General features: G+C 35.3%; 2 protein-coding genes, 1 long non-coding RNA gene and 1 other non-coding gene across 4 annotated transcripts; 1 reads left to right on the forward strand and 3 right to left on the reverse strand.

Moving 5' to 3' along the window:
* Positions 1-723: 723 nt before the first annotated feature.
* LOC107398045 (uncharacterized) lies at positions 724-6482 on the reverse strand. The gene is made up of 2 exons (XR_001575028.2): positions 5831-6482; positions 724-1173 (listed from the first exon to the last, which is right to left on the reverse strand). It is a non-coding gene; the product is annotated as an uncharacterized LOC107398045 (long non-coding RNA).
* On the forward strand, positions 1872-3766 carry LOC107398040 (uncharacterized). Its single transcript, XR_010335063.1, has 3 exons — positions 1872-2198; positions 2249-3330; positions 3378-3766. It is a non-coding gene; the product is annotated as an uncharacterized LOC107398040 (transcript).
* Tes (Testin) lies at positions 3683-5803 on the reverse strand. Its single transcript, XM_008196236.3, has 2 exons — positions 5295-5803; positions 3683-5232 (listed from the first exon to the last, which is right to left on the reverse strand). The coding sequence occupies exons 1-2, from the start codon at positions 5566-5568 to the stop codon at positions 3767-3769; spliced, it is 1740 nt and encodes a 579-aa protein (XP_008194458.1). The 5' UTR covers positions 5569-5803; the 3' UTR covers positions 3683-3766.
* Positions 6483-8916: 2434 nt separating the features above from the next.
* LOC655732 (apolipophorin-III) lies at positions 8917-10012 on the reverse strand. Its single transcript, XM_970691.5, has 3 exons — positions 9856-10012; positions 9389-9803; positions 8917-9135 (listed from the first exon to the last, which is right to left on the reverse strand). Exons 1-3 carry the CDS (start codon positions 9898-9900, stop codon positions 9011-9013), a joined length of 585 nt encoding a protein of 194 aa, XP_975784.1. The 5' UTR covers positions 9901-10012; the 3' UTR covers positions 8917-9010.
* Between the last annotated feature and the right edge of the window lie 693 nt (positions 10013-10705).

Below are 10705 nucleotides of genomic sequence, written 5' to 3' on the forward strand. Positions count from 1 at the left end.
TTTATGGTTGTTTTGGTGCATTGGGTGCGGAATGTCTCAAATTGTACCAAGTGGAAAACTATGAGTTTTATAGTCAATTTTTTTACATGTTGTTTGCTTGTTTCGTACTAAAACTAGTACTGCGACGGTACAACTTGCAAAAACGAAAGTTACTAGAAACTAAATTTGATATGATTAGATTGAGAAATGTGAAAAATGATTTGATAACACTTCGAGCGACTTTGGATGTGTTTAATGATGTTTTCGGAGCGGTGATTTTATGGAACATTCTGTATATATCGGCAAAATCTTTAATTTACCTTGACAACATTACAAAACAAGAGTTGGCGTTTAAAAAAGCAGGCCCAGGGGTTAATAACAATTTGTTTTATTGCATTCAGTGTGGAATAATGACAATATTTTGGGTAAAAAAAATCCCTAATTCCGATTCTAATGACTAAAAGATTTGGTTTTAGGGTTCAATTGTGACGATTGTTATTTTGTCTCAACGAATTTTGGCACAGTTTGACGATATTTTAAAAGTATTGGATGGAATTAATTTAAATTCGAAGAAACTTGATAATACGACTACCAACATGAAAAAAATTATTCAGGACGTGAAAAATAATCGGCCAAAAATCACAGCTTCTCGTTTTTTCCAAATCAATAAATTATTACTTTTCAAAATTGTTAATACGTTTATCACCTTTTTTCTTGTTTTGGTACAATTTGATACGAAATAAATGAAAAACAAAAAGAAATATTTATTGTAAAGAATATTTTGACACAAGTTTTCTTAAAATATTCAAATATTGTTCAACTTCGTGAATGTTGTATTGGAACTGTCCGAAAAAATGGACCAAGACCATCATAGGTTCTTGCACTTTTACAATACCAAGAATTTCAATAAAAGTATCAAAAATCGGGTATGTTTTAACACATGACATGTCTAACAATACTTTACAATTATCTTTAAAAGTTAAATAATGGCTTCCTCCACAGTATTTATACATTCCCACAAGTTTTACTTTTTTATTTGGGGGCAAATTATCAACCAGTGTTTTGATTTCGCGAAAATAATAAATATTCAAGCTTCTTTTTACGCAAGGCTGTAACGTCGTTATTTTACTTTGTAGTGGTGCCTCCAACATTTCGTCCATTTCTTCATCCGTAATTTCCTCTTCCATCTTAATCCTGTAACAATAAAATAATGATCAATTTTCATTCAAATTTCGGTGTTTAAACCAAAACATGTTTACCAAAACTAATTTCGTGTATTTTCCACTAAAAGCCTTCTGTTTGTCCACTCAACAACACTTAATGTTTATCTTTGTAATGTGTATAATTTTCCATCGATTAGACGTTATAAACAAATTATTTTTCCAACTATAGCCTTGTAATCCGCCATGAGCCACCGCTTATTCGAACTGTTTTTCAACATTGGAAAATTTCTATCACTAACTCCATCCTCGACCAATAACCAAAATCCATCATGTGTACAAAAATTGTACGAAATTTCGGTTTTTCTCGCATATTTAGGCGGACGTCTGTTTCTACTTATTACTTCAACGGATGGAATTTTCACAAACTTGACGTCAATACAACTCGTTTTGGCCATAATGAGTATCACAAACCAGTTTTTCTTTATTTTGTATATTGTGATAATTGTGATGCGATTTAAACGACAATGTTGGTTCAAACTTATTCAAAATTTGGCTACAATTCACGACACAATGCGTTTGAAATGGTATTACATCACAATATCAATGGCTTTCATAATTTTCGTCTCGTTGGAAATTTATCACATTTATACCGTGGTTGAAGAGTCGGGTTTTGAAAACTTTGTAAAAACGTATCTTGTGTCCGATTTTGAAAATTACGTCACTTTTTTCTGCTCTCTCTTCATTGTTGTGATACTTAAATTGATTTTGGCCAAATATCGGCAACAAGATGTCACGCTGCTTCAGATCACAAAAGCGAAAAATTTACTATACTCGAAACAGATTGTCACAATTTTGAAAAAAACCAAATCAAATATTTTCATCTTGAAGGAAAGTGTTGATACTTTTAATGATATTTTCGGCTGGATTATTTTGTGTAATATATTCGAAGCGGCCGCAAAAAGCCTTATTTACATCGACATGATTATCAAGAAAAATGTGACGCAACAAAATAGTGACGTGTTCATTTTCGATAATGTGTGGCTTTTTATTCTTTGGGTAAATTTTTTGTTTTATTTGTTTTTGAAAAAATGACATTCATTTTATAGGTGGGCATTTTATCAACAATTTTTCTCTGTGACACAATTTTAAAAAAAGTGGACGATATTTTGTCACAAGCGTACAAACTCGAAGCCTCCTTTGATGACCTTGCAACGTACGAAACGGACGAAGTCCAAATTTTTATCGACGTAGTCCAACATAATCGTCCTGAATTCAAAGCGGCGCGATTTTTCTCAATCGATCGTTCAACACTTTTCAGCGTTTTGAACTCACTGACAACATTTCTTCTCGTAATGATCCAATTTAAAGAAAATTGACTTGTAATTTGTTTATGCCAGTCCGAAAAATGGACTTGCAAGTGGTTGACTTGATTTTCAAAGTTGGCAAAATCTTCACAATAACACCGTCTAGTTTATTACAAACGAGTCCAAATAAAATTCACAGTTGTTTCATTGTTGTGACGTACATTGTTGTTACGTCTTTAACGTACAAAATCAGTCATGTGACTTACAAGCAATTGACAAGCGTTCAGTACATATTAGCGATATTTTCACTTGTTGCGGTGTACACGCACGATTTTTACGTTTTTATTTTCGTGAGATGTTGGCGAAATTTTTGGTTGGACTTGTCGCGAGGACTTAGGAAGGTTAACAATAGAAAAAATCGGCGAAAAGTTCATTATTTCTGGTTCATAATGTCGCAACTTTTTTTATTAGTTGAGTGCGTATTTGGTCTTGTGTACTATACCTATTTCACCAATTACCAGTTGGCTTTTTTGATGTTTGTCAATTTTTTTCGTCGCTACTTTCAGATGTTTTTCTTAATTTTACGTTGTATCCTTTTGGATATTATTCTGGGGAAGTACAGACAACAGTTATGGACGCTCGAGTCCAAAGTACCGCAAACACGAAAAGTTGGACGCGATTTGTACGTTTTGAAAAAAACAATCGATGTTTTCAACGATATTTTCGGATGGCCATGTTTTACAAATATTTTTTCTGCGTCCATTACAGTGCTTATAACGCTTGATGTTTTTATTAAAAGTAATGGGCATTTTACGTACGACACGCGTACCATGACTGAGGTACTCAATCAGATGTTACACATGATCGGAATTTGCTCATATTGGGTAATAATTTCGGTTTTTTATTTGTGATGAAGCTTTTTCGTTTCTAGATTTGTATCACGATCAATATTTTGCTATGTGATGCTGTGTTGAAGGAATTTGATAAAATTGAAGAACTTGTGAGTGAATTAAAATTAAGAAAAAATCGATTTGGTCACAAATTCATTCTATTGAATCGAATTATTTTACACAATCGGCCCGAATTCAAAGCTGCCGATTTTTTCTCCCTGCACAAATCCACGCTGTTTGGTATTACATACAGCATTACCAATTTTTTGTTAATCATGATACAGTTTAAGCCATCTTGACTTTTTTATGTTTTAATGATAGTTAATTAAACAAAAAAAAACAAATGTGTTTGAAAAACGTTTATTTCATAAAATAATGGCACTTAGTTTATAAAAAATTCTTATAAAAATACAAGTGTATAAAAATGGAATTATTTATCACTTTTAAAACACTCATGCGAGCAAAACAACTTTCCATTCCTGAACAACAACTTGGCCCCCAATAACGGTTTTTTACAAACCGAACAACAAAAACACTCTTCAGCCGTATGAAAATGTATTCCTTGAGCCAACGTCAAACCTTCTTCATCTGGTCGAATCACTCGCAAACAACTTGTACATTTATTCGCTTTGACTTTTTCAAAACAAGGCAAACAAATCGGTTGGGAATCTTCAACAACATAATTTTGACCAGCCAAAGCCTCATCACACTCAAAACAACAAAAATGCTTCAAGTGAAACGTCGAATTTTCAGCCAAACAATACTCCTTAACAAATATCAACTCATCGCAAGCCTTACATCGGGGAATGCCCCGAATTTTTGCAAAGTCACGTCCGCAATAAACATCACCCGATTCTTTATCGTAGAAATAAAATAAATCGGCCAAATTTTGGTTACAACCGGCGCATTTAAAACAATTATTGTGAAACAAATCGCTTGATTTCTCGACAAAAATCGCAAATTCACCCGGTGCGAATTGTTTACGACACTTGCGACAGTGTTTGGTTTCGATTGGTGGTGGTATTTTCTCATTTGGGGTTTCCCCGGGTGTTGGATTTTCGGTTTTAATGGCACTTTTAATCTCTGGAGTGTAGGTAATATCACGAATTGAGCCAATTTTGACCGGATTTGGTACTAGTTGACTTTCCGGAACATTTAAACGACTTGGATTGTACTCGGGGAGTTTGTTTGAATTCGGGTCATTTTTTAATTTCGCGGGAAGGTTTTGATTGGTCACGTCACTGGTTAGGTTCGAATCAGGGATTAATTCGCGCGCAAAGCGTGAAACCGGAAGTGTGGATCCCAATGGGGTTATTTCGGACGTCTCAGGATTTGTATATTGTGTGATTTGTCCAGCGGAAGTGACAAAATTGGGCGAATTGACATAACCCGACTTTTCTGCATGTGCTGTCATATTAACAGGTTTGGGTATTTTATCGAAGAAAGCGTCTAGTTCTTTTTGGTCTTTCATTGATAATTTTTTCTCAAATTGTTTGGGGTGGAGCCCTGGTAATAATTGGACGGTTTCGTTCGCTGGAATTGTTTTGGGAATTCGGTCAGAGACGATTTTAGCAGTGTTGGGTTCTCCCAAGTGGTACAAATTCCCATAATTGACACCAAATTGTATGATTTGCCCCACTCCAGCACTCCCTTTCATATGTTTGATGTAATCTTGCATTTGATTCAATTCCGAATCGGTCAATTCGTGACACAAACTCGGATCCAAATCATGAATTGGAATCTGCTTCTGGAGGAGTTGTTTGCGCTCTTGAGCCGCTTGTGATCCCTTAACTGGCAACGTTTCAGGCGCCACAGTTTTCAAATAGCGATCAATTGTCTCGGTATTGCCTTTGGGGGCCCATTCCAACTCCACTTCGTCCTTTTTCCCCGGCAAAACTGCCACCAAACAACAACGGCTGTCTAAATTTAACACACTTACAAAACCCCCAATAACTCACCAATTTTTCGCTTGGTTCTTGTTGGTTTACTTCCTAATAATTGAAATTGGGCCCATCCGTAAATATCATCATCGTGGACGTCGTGATCCTCCTTCGAACACTTGCAATTCTTGCAGATTTTCCGCCAGAAATGCAAGTCGAGACCGGGACACTTTTCCGAACATTTTATACATGGGGCACCGGCACCAGCTTCGTGACCCAAACGGGTCTTTAGACGAATTTCGCGTTTTTTTTCGAGCTCTGTGAGCCAATTTGGGGCGTCACTTTCCGTCATCGTGCACAATAAAGAAAAGATAAGAAGGAAAGGCTTGGCGGCGATGAGTCATGCCCCCGAATTTGACAGAATTGATGACGTTTGTTGATAGAAAATTCCGGGGGCAAATGAGAGGTGCAGAAGCAAAAAATTAAAAAACAATACAAAGCGAAAAATTGAGGTTCTGTCAAAATGACAGTTGACATTTCAGTAATGATTAATGAACATTATTTTTAACGTTAATTAAGACAATTTGGCGTAGTAGAAATGTTTAAATTCTTACCTAAATTGTATAATAAGTCGGCTTTAATACCTCTATGCACAAAAAGTTTGTAGTCTGTAAGGGTTATGTTTGATCTCAACTTCTTAACCATGGTCCACTGGATTTCATATTATTTGTCAACTGTCAAAGTGTCAAACTATGGAGAAGTTCTGCCTGATTTTTAAAAAAAAAGTCAACCACAATTAGTGTAAGATGATGTAATGCTTCAAGCTCACTTGTCTAAATAGTTTCATAAGATCTTATTATTCATAAAAATTAGAAAACTTGAAATTTTCATACGCAAACATTATTAGATATTATATTACGCACAGACCGGGATTTTTGACGAGCGTTCTTACGATCGAAAAGTATCAATTTAATGACTGTTTTTTAATTAATTAGTGCATTTTGGGTGTAACTGGTTTAATGTTATCAAATACATATAAATTGTGACCACCTTTTTGTATTTGTCGAATTTTATGTCATATTCTGTTATTAAGTATTTCTGTAGCTTGCGCGGTAGCTACTTTAGAGCGCAAGTTGTCAAATTTTTAACCTCACTTTTTTACTAATCGAATGCAATAAAAAATGTTTTTTTCGAATGCTTTGAAAGCTGTTTCTGGTGGCAGCTCCACTCAGTGTCCCAAAGCGAAATAAAAAAAGATGTTGTGAGTGTATACATAATAATCAAATGTAGGGATACTCTTTAAAAAAAAAAGTGGAAACAGTATTCAGAATGGCCCCCGAAGGGCGATCAGTTATTACAGGAGAGGAGGAAAATAGTGAAAATAATGAATAAGAATTTTGCAAAATGCTTTTATAGAAAAGTTGTTGTACTTTATGTTTTATTATGTGGTAAACTTAACACACGTTAACACGCCCTTTATAAACGATTAAACACCCTTTTTCATGAAAATGTTTGGCACGAAAAGTTTATTTTTGCCCTATATACATTTCAATAAATCACACTAAAGTTTATGTCGTAGACTCAATGTAGATTTGTCTGCCCTTAAACATATTCAATAATAATAACGCTCTAAAAGTACAGAAAAGCACACAAAACCCATTAAAGTTAAAATTTAACACTTCAGAAGAGAGCATAACCCTACTTTCTGAACTTTTGTTTCTATCTGGCACATAAATTTTTGACGCAAGGTAGATATTTCTGCGCTAAATATCGCTATCATAACGCTCTGAAAGGGCAGAAATGGAGACAAAACTCATAAAAGTGTAAATTTTTACATTTCCAGGTAACAACATAACTCTACTTTTCGAACCTACTGAATTTTCAACAAAACAAACCAAACAATTTGTGGCTATACGCACTGCGATACCACTAATTTTCGCACCAAAATTTCACATTGCCAGTTTCTGTTTAACTAAAAACATGCATTTTTTTTTTCCATTAACTGCATGCGAAATTTTTATAATTTTAGACCTCATCCGTATTTCCTTTTTTCCTGGCAAGAATGCTCTAAACCTCCACGTGGTTCTTGCTGGACAAATTAGTTATTACTTTGACTAATTAGAGCAATCCTTAAATATTTAAAGGTCCGTTTACACAGAGCAAAATTAAGATTAATTTCAAAATTAAACTAAATCGAATTAAGTTTCCATTATGGATATTATAATGGTTGTAGATTGGCGACTCTGTCGTCCCCACCACAAATTGTTCATTCAAATTACTTACTGGTAACGTCACGTAAGCGCTAGTCGTATCGCTTGCGCTTGGAGGAAAATTCAAACCCATTCGGTATTGAAAAAGAAACAAAGATATTTGATGAACAAAAATACAGTTTTACACCCGGCACACGAAACTTTGATTTTTACACGACACATTTCAACAAGGTGATCAGCCTCAGTTTGAAAAGGATCTTGTATAACTGGAAATTTGGTATGTCGGCTGTAAAAATGTACTTTTGTTCATCTATGTGCGTGCCGCACTTGTTCAATCAAAACAAATTCTGCGCCTGAAGATACAATGAAATATCGAAGGGTTGCGACAAGTTAATAGTTTCATTTATTCTGTGCCCCATCACAGCCAGAGACACAGCATTTTGACAGTACTCAAGTGTGAACCGTTCGAGACACAACGTTGTCTCTGTTGACACAAGAGGTGTTTATGGGGCTTAACCTCCTGCAAAAATAAAGAAAATTGCAGAATATAAAGGGGTTGAAAAAAATTAGTTTGCACTGCTTGAGTATGAGAATAAAAAATGCAGAAATTAGTTTTAATTTGTAATAGAAACACATTATGGCCAGGAGATGTTCTACAAATGTGATGTGCAAGTAAGCGTAACAGCTTATTATTATGATTTACGAGTATTTTGATAATTTTCCTGGTGTGAACTCATATAGCCTGGGCAAGGTGAGATTTGTTTTGAAGCCAACATGTGCAGGGGAAATGAGGCTTAATACGCGAATTTGACCCTTAGGTACCCCTTCTCTGATTGGTTCATTCAAAATATTTCCAAGTGTTTCGTTAATATTCGTCTAACTTCGTGCTTCACGATTGTGATTAAAGGGAAAAATTGTGAATTTTGGGCTTAAATTTACTTGTGAATGGATAAAATTCGGTTCTTACGTCGAAATATACAGGAGAAAGTATCCACAACAAGGGCTTATTCATCGGTAATGCCATCCGTAACTACGAAACTACTCGTGTTAACCTAAATATGGAAACACACCAGTGGCGTCGTAACGTATTCTGATTTTCCGCTTTGATACTGAATATTTTTGAATATTATAATTCTGAGCGCATGTCATAAGGTAAAATTAGAAGTATTTTAACTAAGGCATTTTTTTTTAAACTTGTATACATAAATTATTTCTGAAACTTGTAATGTTTTTTCAATTGTTTGCCCCTTGACTATGAGCTGCCATTGAATAAGGAGTAAGCTTCCTCTTGCCTCTCACTCCTCTCGCCATTACATGTTGGCTTCAAACAACCTGCCTACAAACTCGTTTTACGGCGAGTCTATATGATATATGGTAGAAGGTAATGCTCATGGTGTCAGCACGGACATATTTCATATTTATTATTGTATTTTTTTTAATTACGAAAAAAAAATCACATTTTGTTGTAAAACTGATTAAAACACGCAAAATGTATCTCAACACTTTATTTTCGTTTCATAATTAAAATATCATAGCCCCTAAATAATTTTCGGCAAGAAAGGCCGTTCAATACATTTCAATTATTTAATTTTTGTGTGTTTTTTCGTGTTCAGCGATGGTTTGTTTGACTTGCGCTTGCAAATTGTTGCTGACTTCAGCGATTTGGTTCAGAAGGGTTTGAGCGGCGTTTTGGATGTCGGTTTTGGCTTCTGCGAACAGACAAAATTGTTAAAAATTGCCCAGTTGTTACAAAAGTGTCTTAAACTAACAAATTGGGAGATTGCAGATTGATTTAATATGCCATACTTGTGGTGTAGGATGATTTAAACAAATAAAAAGGTGCCAAAATTTGGGTCCTTAAATTTAAAACGTGTCAAAAGTATCAAGTGTGACCTATCGTTTCAGGGTAGAATTTTCCGGGTAATGCATTTGTGGAGTTAAAATTGTAATTTGAGTACTTACTGGTTGCGTCGGGTTCGACGGCCTTGACCAACTTTTCGACTTGAGCCACAGCAGTCTTGAGTCCATCATCCAGGTTCTTTTTGAGTTCTTTGGCTTTGGCGGTGGCTTCAGGTCCGGCTGCTTGTTGTAAAGTGGCGGCAGTTTCGCTCAATTTTTGTTCAACTTGTTTGATGACATTGTCGACCTCTGGTTGGTGAGCCTTGGCTTCAGTTTTGAGTTTTTCGACGATTTCTTGCACGTGATTGGCCAAATTTTGGGCATTTGTGTTCAAAACTTCGACGACCTTTTTGGAATCGGGCAGTTCTTTGATGCCTAATGTTTGTGTGACATTGTTGACCAAAACTTGCGTTTGGGCGGCTAATTCTTCCAAAGTTGACTTTTCTTGTTGTTTGGCTTTGGGTTTGGCACAAACGCCCTGAATGAAAAAAAATATATTTTTTTTTTCAAAGAGTTTTAAAGTTTGTTACCTGGAGGGCGATGAGAGCGACAACGAAAACGAAGATTTTGGCCATTGTAAAGGTTGTGAAGTGTGTGACTGACGAGTGGTAGAAGCGAGCGCTTTTATAGAATGCCCTCTTACCACCCGGACCTTTACCACCTTGACCTCTCGTGGTTGGTTATCGCTTATTTGCACAGTGCGGGGAAAATTCGGAGTATGCACTTGAGTAAACACAGATTGTGGAAAAATTCATCTCCAATTTAGGTCAATGAATCAAGGAAGAAAAAATTACGATGAAGACGAGGGCTCGTGTTGCGGTTTTTGGCTTGAATAGACACGAGGATTGGGTCAAAGTTAATTTTGCAATACTTTACCGGTTTTATCCGAATTGATTTTACAACTATTACGAAAAGATGATGCAAAAAATTGAAAAGTTTCCGAAATATTGGTTCATTTCCGTGTTAGAAAAAAAAATTGTATTCGAAATCAACGGTAAATTTTGATCTGAAACAAGGGGTCGCACTTGGGGTCCACAATTACTTTCAAATTTAAACACTGGCTCCAAAATTACCATTTATTTTCGTTTTATAATAAAAGTACGTAAATTTTCAAACTTGGGTTTTGGTTTCTTATCAAAAAATTGTACAAATATCTCATCAACATAGCTCTGTAATGAATCATCCGTGCCCAAATGTGTCGGTATATAAAATTTTTATTTGATTGAATTATTTTCCATTATCATTTAAGGATGCTGACTAATACGGAGTCGAGACCCGGATCGTGTGACTTGTGTACAAAAAAAAAACATAAACAAAAGATAAAACAAATTTACATAACTTATTACGACCTTTGTACAAAGGCCCGGTATGTGTCAGTAA

This window comes from Tribolium castaneum, chromosome 8, assembly GCF_031307605.1.
Source record: "Tribolium castaneum strain GA2 chromosome 8, icTriCast1.1, whole genome shotgun sequence".
NCBI classification, from domain to species: Eukaryota; Metazoa; Arthropoda; class Insecta; order Coleoptera; family Tenebrionidae; genus Tribolium; species Tribolium castaneum.

What these genes read in the sequence shown, in the direction of transcription:
- Tes (XM_008196236.3), bottom strand. Translation starts at nt 5,568, where the DNA reads ATGACGGAAAGTGACGCCCCAAATTGGCTCACAGAGCTCGAAAAAAAA. An exon ending in AAGAACCAAGCGAAAAATTG is followed by an intron (nt 5,233 to 5,294) that starts GTGAGTTATTGG and finishes GTTTGGTGGCAG; the next exon opens with TTTTGCCGGGGAAAAAGGAC.
- LOC655732 (XM_970691.5), bottom strand. Translation starts at nt 9,900, where the DNA reads ATGGCCAAAATCTTCGTTTTCGTTGTCGCTCTCATCGCCCTCCAG. An exon ending in TCGCTCTCATCGCCCTCCAG is followed by an intron (nt 9,804 to 9,855) that starts GTAACAAACTTT and finishes TTTTTCATTCAG; the next exon opens with GGCGTTTGTGCCAAACCCAA. An exon ending in CGTCGAACCCGACGCAACCA is followed by an intron (nt 9,136 to 9,388) that starts GTAAGTACTCAA and finishes GTCTGTTCGCAG; the next exon opens with AAGCCAAAACCGACATCCAA.